This window comes from Octodon degus, unplaced genomic scaffold, assembly GCF_000260255.1.
Source record: "Octodon degus isolate 3935 unplaced genomic scaffold, OctDeg1.0 scaffold00005, whole genome shotgun sequence".
In the NCBI taxonomy this organism is placed as follows: domain Eukaryota; kingdom Metazoa; phylum Chordata; class Mammalia; order Rodentia; family Octodontidae; genus Octodon; species Octodon degus.
Window position 1 is genome coordinate 12,540,631 of NW_004524581.1, and position 17,245 is coordinate 12,557,875.

General features: G+C 38.3%; 1 protein-coding gene across 1 annotated transcript in view; it reads left to right on the forward strand.

The window, feature by feature from the left end:
- The window catches only part of Fam149b1 (family with sequence similarity 149 member B1), a 44,403-nt gene that overhangs the window by 24,498 nt on the left and 2,660 nt on the right, over positions 1–17,245 (forward strand). Inside the window, exons 4-9 of the mRNA XM_023718620.1 lie at positions 2,004–2,191; positions 9,229–9,353; positions 11,401–11,504; positions 13,828–14,052; positions 14,440–14,560; positions 14,732–14,860. Coding sequence (XP_023574388.1) covers positions 2,004–2,191; positions 9,229–9,353; positions 11,401–11,504; positions 13,828–14,052; positions 14,440–14,560; positions 14,732–14,860 — 892 coding nt within the window. The remainder of the gene's footprint in view (positions 1–2,003; positions 2,192–9,228; positions 9,354–11,400; positions 11,505–13,827; positions 14,053–14,439; positions 14,561–14,731; positions 14,861–17,245) is intronic.

Genomic DNA, 17,245 nt, shown 5'->3' on the forward strand with positions numbered 1-17,245 from the left:
GCCTTTAAAAACAGTAACACAAAACCTATAAGTTGTATAAGAAATTTGTTTTTGCTTTTTTTTTTTCTTTTTACGTGTTTGGTACACGGTTTCGCTATGCAGCTCGGATTCCTAGTGATCTTCCTGTTTTCAGCCTTCCCAGTGCTGGGATTACAGGGTTGCACCACCAAGCCCAGACTCCAGCACTGGCTCAGTGCACTCTGGGAGCAAGGCCAAAATGGCTTGCGGGACCTGGGATCAAACTCCTGTCATTGCACTTGCCAAAGCAGTAAAACATAAAATTATTTATTTATGTATTTGATAAAAGGTGCTATGCACCTCAGACTTCTAGTGATCCTCCTGTCTCAGATTCTGCAGCACAGAGATTACAGGTATGCGCCACCACACCCAGTTTCCATGGCCGGCACTGTGCCCCCAAAGTTCCTGGGCCCACACAGCATGTGGTATAGGGGATCAGACTCGGGGTCCTTGTGCTTGCCAAGCAGGTCCTTAGACCACTGAGCTATTTCCCCAGTCTTTAGACATTCTTAAATGATTACACAAAATGAAAAAATAGAAAAAAAATTCCCAAAGTAAAAAAACAAAAGACAGGGGCCGGGGAGATGTCTCAGTAGAATAAGCGCTTGTCTGGCAAGCGCAAGGTCCTGAGTTCAATCCCCGGTTCTGCCAAAAAAAAAAAAAAAAGACAAACTGGCAAAAATATCTACACAGAGTTTATTTCCTCAATATATACATCAGTAAGGAAAAGACCAAGGACTGAACAAAGAATGTGAATAGTAAGTTCATAACAAAATATATTTAAGCATATGAAATGAAATTCAACTTATTCACATTAGAGATACAAATTAAAACTATAAGATACTGTTCTTTGTTAGATTAGTAGAGCAAAAGATAAAGAAGTTTGATAATCCTTAAGCATATAAACAGCACATTCTTTTACCATTGGACACTAGGCCCTTTTTAGAGGAAGCTAGGCAATATCTTTCAAACTGAAAGGCATATGCCTCTTAACAGTTCCATTTATAGGAACTTATCCTACCTATACAATCATCCATGATCATCCATGAAACCAATGTAATATATATAGTGTATATTTCTAAATATAGGTACAGTAATTGCAGTATTGACTACTGATCAATAAGGGCTCCTTTGTTGTAGTATACCTAATAGAATTCTAAGAGGCAGGTTAGTATCAATAGGGATCAAAAACCAATATACATTATTAAATAAAAGAACAAGGTACATTATAGTGTATGATGAAGAAACAGTGTATAATATTTACTTGTGGGGATGAAGAGCAGGGAAAAGATGTAGGGGACTTCTTTTTCATGCTGTCCTTCTTTTGATTTTTGTTCAGATAACGTGAGTGTTATTGTCTCTTCTAGAAAGAAATATAAATTGAAGTACAAATAATTATACAGCTTACTCTGCCAGTTAATGCCAGACCAGCTCTTCCCTGGGAAGGCATAAAAGAGAGTCTGTATTTGCCCAGTATAAAACTCCTCATGTCCTTCTTTATGCTGCAGTTCGTATTTAACTCTTGAGACCTCTGCTGGCTCAGTAATTTTCACTGTGAAAGCCTAGTGATAGTTCTTCCTGCCCTAAGCCAGGCCAGAATTTGCTTTGTCTCAGTTCATAATCTGTCTGTGACAAGTATGTCCACCAGCTAGATTTTCCTTCCTGCAAACACCAGGCCTGTCAGAGCAGCAGACAGACTTGGCTAGGTAGGGGCTTCTGGGTGACACATTCAGTCTTAGCGGTGCCCCAGAAGGACTTCTATGCTTTTTGGCTCCTGATATTTTGCAGAGTAGTGGAGTGAGGTGGGAATAAAAAGAGAAGTGTAGTTTCCTCTGTTGAGAACTCGTTTTTTATAAGGCAGCTTCATATACACACATATGGGAGGGGAGAGGGCCACCCATCACATTCCTAAGAAGCACAAAGGACAGTCATGGACACTCAGTGAAGAATAATCATGAGGTCTTTCTCTCTTGTTTCTGTTTCAGGGAAGAGGGATTTCATGAAAAGAAATCAGAAGCAGCTGCAGAGAAACTGAAGTTAGGGTACCCTCCTATTGCTCCATTTTACTGCATGAAAGAAGATGTCCTTGCCTATGTGTTTGACAATGTGTGGAGCAAGGTTGTGAGCTGTTTGGAACAGGTGACACGTAGTCACTGGGAGGGATTTGCTTCTGGTAAGGATCTTTGTGAAAATACTGTCAAAAATAATTGTTTATGATCCCCACACTCTAACCGGTCTATTAGGTTATGAGCTTTATTAGTGTAAATGGTGCATATAAAAGATAGGAAAACCAAAGTGATTTTTCCTACTCTTATGTAGCACAAATCTGATGCCAGGTATATAGGGACTTTCCCCCATATACCAGATTTCTCTAGTGGACAAAACTGGGTGTCCTGTGATTGAGTTCACATCTGACTCTGTCTACCTAGAGATAGCATCAGAGGTCTCACAGGTTAAGGACTCGGTCTCAAAAGATTGCTCCACCTCATATGACAGTTGTAGGCTACAATGACCTGTGCCTCTGAATGACTTGTGGTAGCTTAGAATTCCTATGACTCCCTCCTCAGGCTTGATTAATTTGCTAGGATGGCTTGAAGAACTTAGGAAACACATTAACTGCATTATTATAGTACTCAGGAGGCTGAGGCAGGAAGAGCACAGGTTCAAGACCAGCATGGGCAATTTAGTGAGACTGTGTCCAAATAAAATAAAAAAGAGTAGTGCTAGAGAGCTCAGTGGTGGAGTGTAGGAGTCCCTTCCTGGTTTTTGTCTCAGTCCAAGAAGTTAATATTTGTAATCCTTTTGTAATCCCAAAGATAGTTATTGGAATCCCACCAAGTTAATTTCAGTCTACCACTCCCAGTGCAACCTACAGCGAAAGTAAAGACACTAAAACATACTTATAATTATTGGGGAGCCAAAGGGCCCTAAATCTAGCCACAAAGATGGCTTTCTGGAACAAAGAGGCTGACCCAGGGCCTCACCTGGTTTTACTCAGTGGAGGAGTGGCTTGAGGAGGAATGACCAAGCATTTTGGAAAGTAGGTGACTACTGTGAGCTGAGCTAGTGGGTGGCCTGCATTTACTTCTGCCATATGCAGAGAGGATATACAGAGAAAGTAATCTGCTTTATGTTATTGAGATAGTATCTAATGTTTTGGGAGGTCTGGTGCTTCAGCTTTGATGTAGTCTTTTAAGCCCCAGAAAGTAATAGCCTCTGTCTCGAGGCTCAATCCCAGCTGGCTGCGCAGAGCATTGTCTCTTCGTCCTATCTCAACCCGGCTCACATTAAGGAGCAGCAGGTATAGTTTATCAGGGAAACAGGCATGCCACCTTCAAAGACTCTCACCAGCACCTCAACTAGACCAATATACATTGCTTAAGGCCAACTGAAAGGATAAACAGAAGTCCTAGCCAGCTCTATATATATCAATGCAAGGAAATAGGGTTAGGCTCAGTCAAAATAGAGACAGTCGCTCTTCTTTCAAGGAGAGCTGCTCAGGTGATCCTCTACAGTAGAGTACTTGCCTAGCATGTGCAACTGCCAGGCAAGCACAAGGGCCTGAGTTCAATCCCTGGTTCAAAAAAAAAAAAAAAAATACAGGACAGAACTAGAATTCAGATTCAAACAGATATCCAGGTCATTAAAGAATTCCATCGAAAGCTGGAAAAACACTTGAATAAAGCTGAAGATAGAATTTCAGAACTTGAAGACAGCATTGCAACTAGTCAACAGAAAAGGAAAGATCTCTTAAAAATAACAAGGATCCAGGAAATATCAACAGCTGCAAGAAGATGCAAAGAAAAATAACATAAGACTAAAAGGTATCAATGAAACAGGTAGAGTTAACAAAATGACATAACAAGATTGTGTGCTGAACAGCAGAAAATTTCCCCAGCATGGGAAAAGAATCTGGCATATAGTGAGGCATGTACAACTGCAGCTAGCTGTAAGCAAAATAAATCTTCATCAAAACACATAATAATCAAGATACAAGAAATTGAGAAAAAAGAACAGAATATTAAAAAGCTGGCACAGAGAAGAAATAGATCACCTATAATGGAAAGCCTATCAGAATCACAGCAGATTTCTCACCACAGACCATCAAATCAAGAAGAGCTTGGAGTGAAGTATTTTAGGTCCTGAAAGAAAATAACTTCCAACCCAGACTGGTGTAGTCTGCAAAACTATCTGTCAAATTTAATGGAGAGATAAGATCCTTCCATGACAAAAACGAAGAAATTCATGACCACTAAACCAACCTTACAAAGAGTACTGACTGATATTTTAGAAAAAGACAAAAATGACACCTTCAAAAACAACAGAAAAGAACCTCAAACTACAGCATGCAATTAAATGGGAAAAATAGGGATCCTACAGTAGGAAAATAACATGACAAAATAAGCCAATAATATCAGTTATCACTATTAATGTAAATGGCCTAAATTCACCAATCAAAAGAAACAGGCTGGCAGAGCAGATCAAGAAACAAAATCCAATGATATAAACAAACACATTTAACTAAAAAAGAAATAGACTGAAAGTTAAAGGATGGAAAACAATACTCCACTGGACAGGGACCCAGAAAAAAGCAGGGCAGCTATTCTGGTTGCTGACAATGTCAACTTCAAACCAAGATTGACTGAAAGAGATAAATAAGGTCACTGCATACTTGCTAGGGGAAAACTGCAAGAAAAAAAAGATACCAATTATAAATATATATGCACCCAGTATAGGTGCACCCAACTGTATCAGACAAATTTTAACACATAAAAAGCAAATGAGCAATAACACAATTGTGGGGGAATTTTAATACCCCATTGACACAAAGAAATAGATCAAGTAAGCAAAAGATCAGCAAAAAAAAAAAATAAGAGAACTAAATCAAACTTGTGAAAAAAAATAGACTCCATAGAGTGTTCACCCAACAATGTCAGAAAACACATTTTTCTCAGTTACACATGGGATATTCTCAAAAATATCATATACTAGCTCAAAGACCATGCTTAAGTAAATGCCAAGGAATGGGAATTATCCCATGCATATTATCTGACCATAGTGCAATGAAACTGGAAATTACCAGTTCCAGTTTCCAGAAAGAAACTGCAAAAACTCCATAAACACATGAAAACTAAATAACACCCTCCTGAATAATCAATGGATCACAGATAAATTAAAGAAGACATTAATATTTACAATCAACCAAAAATGCAGATATAACTTCCTGGAACCTGTGGGATACAATAAAAGCTGTCTAGAGGAAAATTTATAGCGGTAACTTTACACATTAGGAAAACAGATCTAGCCCAAATAAACAATCTTATGCTGCACCTCAAGCTCATAGAAAAAGAGCAAGTCAAGCCCAAAGCTAAGGCAGGAAATTATAAAGATCAGAGCAGAAATAAATGCAATGAAGATGAAGAAAACAATACAAATAATTAATAAATTGAAGAGCTGGTTCTTTGAAAGATAAATACAACTGATAAACCCCTAGCCAACCTAATCAAAAAAGGAAAGAAAAAATTCAAATTCATGCAATAAGAATTGAAGAGGATAAATCACTATGGACCCTACAGAAATTCAGAGTACCATCAATACCCAATTCCAAAATCTTTGCTGTCACAGGATAGGAAACACAGAATAAATGGGCAGATTCCTAGATACATGCAAACTACCAAAGCTAAATCAAGAAGACAGAAAAATTCTGAATAACCCAATATCAGTGAGTGAATTCGAAAATTAATAAAAAATGTACCAACAAGATCTCAAGTCCCGATGTATTCACAGTTGAATTCTACAAGAAATTTGAAGAACATCTAAGGCCAGCTACTCTCCAACTCTTCAATGAAATCAGAAGGGAAGCAATCCTCCCAAACTCATTCCTGGAGGCAAGTATTACTCTGATTCCAAAACCAGAGAAAGATCCAACTAAAAAAGAGAACTACAGGCCAATCTCTCTAATGAATAAGGTGCAAAAATCCTCAATAAAATACTGGCAAACAATGCAGCAAGTCATCAAGAAGATTATACATCATGACCAAGTGGGATTCATCCCAAGAATGTAGGGATTGTTCAACATATGCAAATTCATAAATGTATATACCACATCAACAGAGCCAAAAACAAAAGCCATATGATCATCTCAATAGATGCAGAAAAAACTTTTGACAAAATCCTACTCTCATTCATGATAGAAACCCTACAGAAAATCGGAATACATGGTCTTTAACCTGATAAAAGCCATCTTTTATCATACATGCCAACATCATACTAAATGGACAAAAACTGAAAGTCTTCATGTCAAAATCAGGAACAACACAAGGATGCCCACTGTCACCATTCCTGTTGAATATAGTTCTGGAAACATTAGCCAGAGCAATTAGACAAGAGAGAGAAAAGGAATGATTGGAAAGGAAGAAGTGAAATTATTCTTTGCAGATAACATGATACTTTATATAGAAGATCCCAAAACTCCAAGAGTCTTGTAGATTTAATAAACAAATTCAATAGCATAGTAGGATACAAAGGCAACACTCAAAAATCAACAGCATTTCTATACACAGTGAGCACACTGAGAGAAAAATTAGGGAAACCACACCTTCCACAAGAACACCCAAAAAACTGAAATACTTAGGAATCAATCTCACAAAGGAAATAAAAGATTTATACAATGAAAATTATACCTGGCAAGCACAAGGCCCTGAGTTCAATCCCTGGTTCCACCAAAAATAAAAGAAAAAGAAAATTATAGTACTCTGAAAAGAGATCAGAGAGGATTTGAGAAAATGGAAAGATATCCCTTGCTCCTGGATAGGAAGAAACAACACTGTGAAAATGGCCATATTCCCAAAATTGTTACTCATATTCAATGCAATCCTGATTAAAATACCATTAGTATACCTCACAGAGCTACAGAAAATATTCATAAAATTCATCTGGAACCAAAAGAGACCTAGAATAGCAAACGCAATCCTGAGCAACAAAGAAAAAGCAGGAGGTATTACAATCCCTGACTTGAAATTATACTACAAAGCCACTCTGATAAAATCAGCACATACTGGCAAAAAAAAAAATGAACCTGAGGCTCAATGGAACGGGTTAGAAAATGCAGACACAACTACAATTCTCGTTCATCTTGTCTTTGAAAAAGGAGCCAAACATGTTCACTGGAAGACAGTCTCTTTAATAAATGGTGTTGGAAAAACTAGCTTTCCACATGCCAGAGGCTAAATTAGACCCATGCCTATCACCATGCAAAAAAACTACAGTCAAAATGGATAAAAAATTTAAATATTAAAACTTAAACACAATCTTTTGGAGGAGAAAGTAGGTAGAAATCTTAAAGACATACAGGTAGGTAGAGCATTTATGAACAAAAACCAAACTGCATAGGAAATATTTCCAAGAATCAAAAATTGGGATCTCATCTTTTTAAAAAACTTGTGCATGTAAAAAAAATGAACAAAGTAAAAAGAGAACCTATGAATTGGGGAAAAGTTAACAGTTGACTGTCCCTCGTACAAAGGACTTCTATCTAGAACATATAAAGAATTAGAAAAATATCAGGCCCCCAAAATTCAAAGACTCAGTCCAAAAATGAGCATATGTGATGAATATACACTCCACAAATGAGATACAAATGGCAAATAAATATATGAAAAAATGTTCAACATCATTGGTCATTCAAGAGATGCAAATTAAAGCTGAGATTCCATCTTCCACCAGAAAGAATGGCTATCATCAAGAAGTCAACCAATAAAAATGCTGGAGGGCCTGTGGAGAAAAAGGAACCCTTCTCAACTATTGGTGGGAATGTAGATTGGTACAACCACTGTGTAAATCAGTGTGGATATTCTTCAAAATAAGATTGCAGGTTCCATTCCAGCCAGCTATACTCCTACATATTTTTCCAAAAGGAATGCTACACCATTACTACAGCAATGTATGTGCACCCATGATTACAGTAGCACAATGTCATAGCTAAATCTTGGAAACAACCAAAATGCCCATCAACTGAGGAATGGATGAAAAAGATATGGTTTGTGTATTTTTAAATGGATTACTACTCAGCTATAAAAAAGATAAACTCAAGGCTTTTATAGGTAAATGAATGCAACTAGAGACTATTGGTAAGTAAAATAAATCAGACCTATATGTGCAAACATTGTATTGTCTCACTATTGTGAGAACCTGAAAGAGTAAATACAATCTGAAAAGTACAATAGATACTGTGAAAGGAAAAGAATCTGTTTAAAGGGAAGAAAAAACTGTGATGAAGAAAAGGACAAAAGGGAAAAAGATATTCATGTATATGTGTAGGATAGTTTGGATAATTGTGCTACTGATTTCCGCTAGTTGATTGAAAAGAGCAGTTAATGGTTAAATTTTTTAAATTTCTTACAATTTATTATTTTTTTACTAACTTTGCAGGTTTATATTGGGTAACCTAAGCAACTAATTTAAAGATAACATGCAATACAACAACCACTGTCAAATTCTTACTATTTTGTTTAATGAAATTTTGTCTTTTTTTTTATCATTTTGTGATAAAAATAAAAAAGGGGGGTGGGGAGATAGCTCAGTGGTCTAAGTACCTGTTTAGCATTGCAAGGACCTGGGTTCAATCCCTGGTACCACATGCCATGCTGCCATACTGACCACCAAAACCAGGCATGATGGCATACTCCTGTAATTTCAGTACTGGGGAGGCTAAAACAGGAGTATTAGGGGGCCAGGGAGATGGCTCAGTAGAATAAGCGCTTCCCTAGCGAGCACAAAGGTCTAAGTTCAATCCCTGGCTCTGCAAAAGAAAAAAAAAAAAAAAAAAAGGATCACTATGAGTCTGAGCTGCATAGCAAGACCCTATACCAAATAAATAAATATTAAAAATTATAATTTGTTGATCATAGGAACCACATTTTAAGTTGCTTGTGGCTGCAGTACTAGACAGCACAGATATAAAACAATTCTATCAACTCCAAACCATCACATACTTTTGCTCTAGGTATTTTTCCATGTCCTTCTTCTGGATACCAGGTATTACCATCCTGGAAAACCTTGTACACCAAACTCTGAGTATAAGGGGATTTATTTTTTAATTGGGTTGCAAAAGCCTTGCTAGAGATTACAGATTCTCAAGGGAATTTTTTTTCTGTACCATTGCTGTGAGTCAGAAGATACTCATGGGTAAAATATGTGTCCTTTGCTCAGATGATGAAAGTAATGTTGGAACCACCAGGCTGGATGCAGAAAGTCCCTGTGTGCTGAGTGAACCACATCCTTTGGTGTTACCACGAGTGCCACAGTCTAAGATGCTGTCCGTTACCTCAAATCTGGTACATGCTAGATGGAACTTAGAACTGTTGTCAGATGAAATTTGCTTCGAAATTATTTTATATAATTGGGTACTCTTTATACATTTGTGTTTATTATAACAATGACTCTTTGCAAGGATCAGTTTCAGTGTAATAGCAAATTGGGGTTGCTAAATAATTCTTAGACTCCCTTGCAAAGAGCCATCTGTAAGTTGTGCAGTCTAGATTCAACTGTGTGGTCAGCCTAAGTCTATTTGGGGAAGAACGAAGAATATCATTATGAGGAGAGGGACTAATAACAGATTTTCTGTGCTTTTAACATCTGTCCCTTAAACCCCTTTTCATCCCCTTTCCACTTTTTTCCCCTTTTAACTCATGATACTTTTTTTTTTTTTTTTTTTTTTGGTGGAACCGGGGACTGAACTCAGGCCCTTGCACTTGCCAGGCAAGCACTTACTCTACTGAGCCATCACCCCAACCCCTTTTTTGTTTATAATATATGAATGACTTTTTTGTCTGTGGATATTTACCTCAATAAAAAAGTCAAGGGGAAGAGAAAACCTCCTTAAAATAAATCTATGAACAAAGACAAAGTTAATCATTTCTGGCCAAAGGCTAATGAGCTTGATCTCATCCCTATATGATTTATGTAATGCAATTTCCTACATGATGGATTCCTAACCTTACTTATGGCACAAAAAGGGAGGGTGGGGGGAGAAATTAATCTTTGTGATATGTTTATGAACCCTGGATTTTACTACTATTTTTGTTTTTCTTTTCTTTTTTTTTTTTTTCTTGCGGAACCGGGGATTGAACTCAGGCCTTTGCACTTGCCAGGCTCTACGGTATTTCCGTAGAAGCTTTTTCAGTATACTGGCCAGATATTATACAGCTAGACTCACAAAAGAGATATTAAAAATAAAATCAGCAAGGCTCATTACCTACCCACCACATCAGGAACGAACCAAGCAAACCGATCTCTGTTGGTGGTGACCAAGCACTCTAAACTGGTCTGGCTGTGGTTTAGATAGTCTTAACCCTACATAATTAACTAGATGGTTCTGCTTAATGACCAAAGGATGAAAAAAGATTAACTCAAACACTCTTGAGAAAAAGAGGGCTGGAGAGATGGCTCAGTGGTCTAAAGCACCTACTTGAAACAAGCTTGGCAAAGCACAGGGACCTCGGTTCAATCCTCCAGCACCACATGCCAGCCAGCCCCGCCCCCTGGTGGGCTGAGCTGGCCACACACACACACAATAAATAAATGTAATAAATAAAAAAATTTAAAAAAAAAAGAAAAAGAAAGAAAACATACTCTGGTAGAGGAGGAGATGGCAGAAAAGGCACTGAGCTGATCTGAGTAAACAAGCAGTGCCAGTCCAAATAAGATTAAATCTTGGTACCAGTGGAATAAATAGGATAATTCCTAATAAAGTCTTCAGGATTTAAGTTATCAAGTCAGGCGTGGCAGTATGTACCTGTAGTCCCAGGCAGTAGGAAGGCTAAGATAGAATCATTTGAGCCCAGGAGTTTGAGAGTAGCCTAGGCAACTTAGCAAGATGCCATCTTAAAACAAAACGAAAACCAGGATTTACGTTATCATCGAGAGCTGACTGCACCCCAGGTAGTGAAAGAGGTTAAATCTGTATATAATTTAGGATTAATCTGTAGTTGTTAGACAGTCAGTAGTTAGAGTGTTGAATAGAGTTCAAGATTATGTGATGTCAGGTTAAGTTTACCCTTCTTTGTTTCTATTGTTCCTCATTTATTTGCGAATTTTCTAAATTTTGTTACTATTGTAAACACCATAGCAGTCATCTCTGTTCTATCAGAGCAGCTGTTAATTGTTTTCATAGGACATCTTCAACCTGCTGTCATTTAGAAATGGAGAGGATAGAAAAGGACCTTGTCCTCAGGAATACAGACCAAGATATCATAAAAGTTAAGGCACAGAAAGAAAATGTATAAATATCTAATTGGAAAAAACTAACTTCTGACAAAATTAGAAAATCAAACAGATATCTTAACCAATCAATAATGAGTAACATCTTCTTTTGACACTTAGATGAGTTTCTGTCAAGCAAGCAGTCACCAGCCAAATGTGAATGGTCTCTTGGTTCATGGGATGCCTCTACAGCCAAGAAATCTCTCTCTAATGGACAAACTCCTGTAAGAAGTATAAAACTTAAGACTACACAGTTTAAATCTATCACTAGTAAAGAGAAAGCAAAGTCAGTTCATCCCCATGCCTTCCTGAGTACCCTACAGATATACCCAGGGATAAAATGTCCAAGGACATAATCTCCATCTGCAGGGAGCTGGTAACTGAAGACACATGTTTTTTAAAAGGCCTAACCATGTAAGAGGTTTTAGTGACTGCCAGACATGGTATGGGAGCCCCAAAAAGGAGGCATTTTGGTGGGTAAGTTTAGGTAAGAATTTGGATAAGCAGAGAAGAGCAATAGAGCCATTCTAGGTGGGAAGAAAAGTGTGGAAGAGGTTTGGAACATCTAAGAAAGAGACTATCCCATGCTACAATGGGATAAGAAGACAGACATCAGAACTTTAATGCTTCTGGTCAAATATAATTGACAATTTTCCAAATTAAAATAGGCCATGAATCAGCTATTCTTGTTTTGAACATCTGTAACATATGCATTGTTATATGTTACCCTGTTTCTGTCTCTTTCTGATTTTTTGTTCTTGCTTTTTACTTTTCAAAATAGAATTAAATTTTAAAAACTAAAATAAAATAGGTTATGTTATGATTAGTGGGAAGGAAGAAGGGATGATGAAACTAAGGGACATTGTGCCCAGGCTGTGATGGTTTTGAATGCCATGTTTTTGAGATTCATCCGTGTTGTTGTACGTGACCGTCTCTTGCTGTAGTAGTCCACTGTAGGAACACATGGCGATTTGTCCTCCTGTTAACATTATGATTATTTCCAGGTTGGTGCTCTTATACATAAAGGCACTATAAATATTTTTTCAGGGGGCCTGCCCCTTAGCTCAGTACTTTCAGTGGCTGCTTCAACAAAGCAGTCAGGCTCAGGTTGCTGTGGTTCGATCCCCACAACTCAAGCCAGCCAAACCTGCCCTGGAGGCATTCGGAGCAAAAAATATATATATATATATTTTTTTTTTCAAAGATCTTTTTTGTGGACATATGGTCACATTTTTTTTGAGTCAATACCTAGAAGTGAGTGATACAATAGCTACGTTTTATAAGAAACTGCCATACAATTTCCCTAAGTATGTTATACCATTTTATATTCCCACCAGCAATATTAGTTTCATAGGGAAGCACATACATTTAAATCAGGAATATGAAAGGCGTGTCACATCAATGAAATATAGACTAGACTGCAGTAGGAGGAATTCAAAATAAGGCATCAACACAAGGGTTTGGTCTGCACTTAAGCAGCAGCACAGGATAGGAAGGAAATGAACTTGAGGTAATTTGAAAAAAACAAAATTCTATACAAACAGGAATCAACGTTCAAGGGAAAGTTGTTTCACAGGAAAAAGGAGTTTCTTTTGGGCTATGTTCAATTTACAGTGATGAGCCATCGACTGCAAAATGTGGAAGAGATCAGATTTGGAGACTATAAAGGTCAGCTGGTTAGAGAGGATTACTGAACCTAGAATCATGCATGAGAAGCTCACAGGATAAAGATGAGCATAAGGCACCTAAAAAGCAGTGATGGGCTGGGGAGCTGTAGCTCAGTGGTACAGCGCCTGCCTAGTAAGTAAAAGGCCCTGAGTGCAATTCCCTATGTGTATGTGTGTGTGTACACACACACACACACAGAAGTTTGAAGAACAAAAAAAAGCATGGGTAAGTGAATGATTTGGAAGCAGGAAGACACGAAAGGCCTCTTGCCACTCTCGAGATTTGGGCTTGTTCCTTGATGGACACTCTCCCTTCAAAGTCCTCAAAACACTGAAGCATGTTTTGTCCTAGAGGACAACAAAATGGCCTGAAAAGCTGAGACTTCGAAAAGCCACATGAACAGGTGGCAGAACTTAGCTGCTGCTTTAACTTACCCTCCATTTTACTTGGCAAATACTAGTTCACGTTCTCACATGGTTTAAGAAAAAAACTCAGAAAAATCTCCCAACCTATAAGGCAGTATTTAAGATATTAAACTGTTAGGCATAGTACGGAAGGGTTGTATTTCTCAAATGTTTATGCAAATGTGATCTATTGTGGTCTCATTACACTGGACATCCTTGCCTTACTCCCAAATTGTAATTATCCTGGCTCCGGGTCCTGCAGAATTGCTGTCTCAAACTTCCATTTTAAAGTGTCCCCTTTTATGATGAGATTCTCATGGCTGTGCGCTAGATTACCTTCTGGAAACTAAGTTACTTACTAAAAGGTTTTTGTTACCTCCCCTAAATGTTTTAGAAGGGTGTTTACCCTGTGAGTCTTATCTTCCTGTACATAAGTAATCTTTATTTCATTGTGGGTTTTTGATTTGGCCACTAGAGATCTTGATGACAAGCTACTTATAAGGCCTGGGTCCAGTACCATCTTTCCAACCCGAAATTGGCCAAACCGAGCCCTGGAGCTTAGTACATCATCTCTGTCACATACAGTACAGTCTGCCAGGAGGCGTAATCCCCCACCACGTACCCTTCATCCGATCAGCTCAAGCCATTCCCGCACTGGAACGCCAAGACTTGTGGAAGAAATTCTCAGAGGATCCCGAGTGTAGGTTTCAAAAGCAGAATTGCCACCATATGGTAAAACTAATGAATTTTACATAGAGAATATGAAATCTATGCCTAAACTACTTGCTAAGTAATCATTTATGGATTGTCCCTGGGTTTAGAGCACATACAGAATTTTTTAAGTGGGGTTAAAATTTAATGAAATAGATACTGGATATGTGGATTTAGCTTAAGATTTATATTTCTAAAATATATAATACCCTAATTTTCCAAAATCCTTTGAGATCCCTTAAAAATATTGGTGGCATAAAGATTTCTGTGCACATTTAAGCTCCTCTATTTCATTTGTTTCCTAAACCATTCATTTCATGCTTTCATTATTCAATTTCATGCTTTTGCATCTTGGTGTTTGCTGATGGATCTAAAGCCCAGCTGCAGCAGACTCCTTTTCTCCTTCACCAATGCCACTGAGTCGGAATAACCTGCTGCCACCTATCGGTACAGCTGAAGTGGAACATCTGAGCGCTGCAGGGCCACCAATGCCATCGGTCAGTCTCACTGCCTTTCCATGTGCTCAAGGGCAGTAATTCTGCAGTATTTGTGTTCTGGTTTTAATTTATACTGTACTATCAAAAGTGCAGACTGTCTTCTAATTTACGACAGCAGAACTGGGGACACATGCAGTTCCCACCAGTCTTAAGTCATTGTCTCCTTTGCAGAAACCCCACAGCCAAGGTGATCCCAGTAGAGCTCGAAGTGCAGTGATGGATGAGCCTAACCATCAGCAGCCCCAGGAAAAGATCCTCCTACCTGACTTTTCCAGACCCAATACAACTCAGTCATTTCTGGTAAAGTGACCTGTTTCCTATTTTCTCTTGATAGCTGGAGAAAGAAGTGGGGGAAAAATACTAGTTTGTAAAGCCTAACATTTTATCTAGTGGCTTAACTCCAAGAATAAAAGTTGCGGTTCCAGTGATTAAAAAAATAGCATTGTAAGCCTATTTTTGTTGAAATTCAAATTGGTCCTTGCTCATTTTTTCAGACTTATAAGTTACAAATTCTAAAGAATTTAAATATTTTTGAGCACAAGCAAAAACAGTAAACCCCAGTATGTATTATATGAGCCTGACCTCCCTGTCTCCCTGCTCTCATGGAATTGTTTCAAAATAGCATCAGATTGAGGAGACTGGTAGAAGGGTTAGGATTTTTCCTGCTGGTGTTTAAAGACTGATGTCTTCCCATTTACTATGCAGTTACTCATCCTTTTATTTTTAAGCAAAACACACACACACACACACAAGCAGCAGCAGCAGCCTGATTGGGAACCAGGGGGCCATGCACTGACCTGGCCCACCTGTACATCAGGGACACAGCCCACCTCATCTACTCAGAAGCAGGGCTTCCGGAGCTAGGGGATTGAGTGACTGGAGTCACAGTGCCTTTAAAACAAAGGCCTCATACCATGCACCAGCTTTGCAAAAGGTCCCCGTTTATCCCAACTCATGCCCTTCAACTGTGTCAGCCTTAAGTACTGTAGTCTATTCTGTTAAAACTGATGAGTACATGGAGGGGCTTTCCTGGTATTGCCTAACAAATGACAAACTGGGTGGCATAAAACTACTTTATTCTCATTTCCAGAGGCTTAAGTTCCAAATTATGGTGTTGGCAGAGTCAGGCTCCTTCTGCAGACTCTGGAGTCTTTCCTTGCTTCTTCCTAGCTTCTGGGAGTTGCCTTCTTGGCTTGCAATTCAAGCACTCCAATATTCACCTCATCTTTACAATGTCCTGCAATCTTGTGTGCTTATGTCCAAGTCCTTCCCCTTACGTTTTGTTGTTGTTGGGTGTTTTTTTTGTTTGTTTGTTTGTTTGTTTTTTGTTTTTTTTTGCAGTACCAGGGATCAAACTCGGAACCTTGTGCTTGCCAGGCAGGCACTTAAGCCACTGGGCTATTTCCCCAGCCCCCTTTTTCTTATAGATACAATCACTGAACCCAGGGTCCACCCTGATGCAGTAAAATTTCACCATCTTTTTTTTTTTTTTTTTTTTAAGACAGGGTTGTACTATATAGTTCAGGCTTGACTTAGAACTCCCTATGGAGGGGCCAGGGAGATGGCTCAGTAGAATAAGTGCTTCCCTGGCAAGCGCAAGGGCCCGAGTTCAATCCCCGGTTCTGCCAAAAAATAAAAAATAAAAAAGAACTCCCTATGGAGCCCAAGCTGTCCTGAAACTAGCAGTGACCCTCCTGCTTCAGCTTCCCAAGTATTGGGATTATAAGCATGACCAACACACTGGGTTCTTCACCAGGATTTGATTATACCTACAAAGGTCATATTTCCAAATATAGACACACTCACAGATGGCCATGAATTTTGAGGGTACACCAATAGACATCATCAGGTATAATTTAAGAAAACACTCCAGTGAAAACAAAGGCAAAACTACAAGCACTTCTGATTTCTTGAACCCCAAAAAGCCTGAGAACATTTATTGATTTGGTTATCTCATAATTTGATCCAGGTGACATTTGTTAAACAATGTTGATAACTGTATAGCTATATTTTCAAAATTTAATTTTGGTTGCCTCAAGAATAAAACTGAACCCATGAAAACCTTTCAAAGGCTAAGGTTTCAAAATCTAAATAAATTTCTAGCAACAACAAAGAATTATATATCCTAGCCATTTTTCTCCCTAATTGCTGTCATTAAAAGGAAACTGGGCAAATAGTTCAATGTAGTTAAGAGTGCTACTTCCACTAATGAAGCAAGCAAGCTAGCTGAGCCCTGGGGCCTCATGGAGGGAGGGAAAGACTACTATTACACCACTGTGCCCATCAATGCTTTCTGTAGAACAAGGATCAGTAAAATACAGCTCACAAGTTTTTCAACCTCCCACCTGTTTTTGTAAATAAAGGTTTATTTCAGCAGAGTGACCAAAAGCTCATTTGTCTGTGGCTGCTTTTCAGGTTACAGCAAAACTGATTTGTTGCCATAACCATGAAATGACAACAAAGCTGTATTATCTGTCCCTTCACAAAGAGTAAATTTCCTGAACCATAATTTCTAGAATATGTGGCTTCACTAAAAAAAAATTTCTGTCTTCCCCAATTGCAATGCTCTGACAGAGAATTAAGGGGAATTTCTTTTCACTCTAGGAGTCTAGCAGGATGGCATATTTTCTTCATTTTTCATAAAGCTAAAAATGTTTAAAGTTCAATTTCAATGTGGTAAAGTCT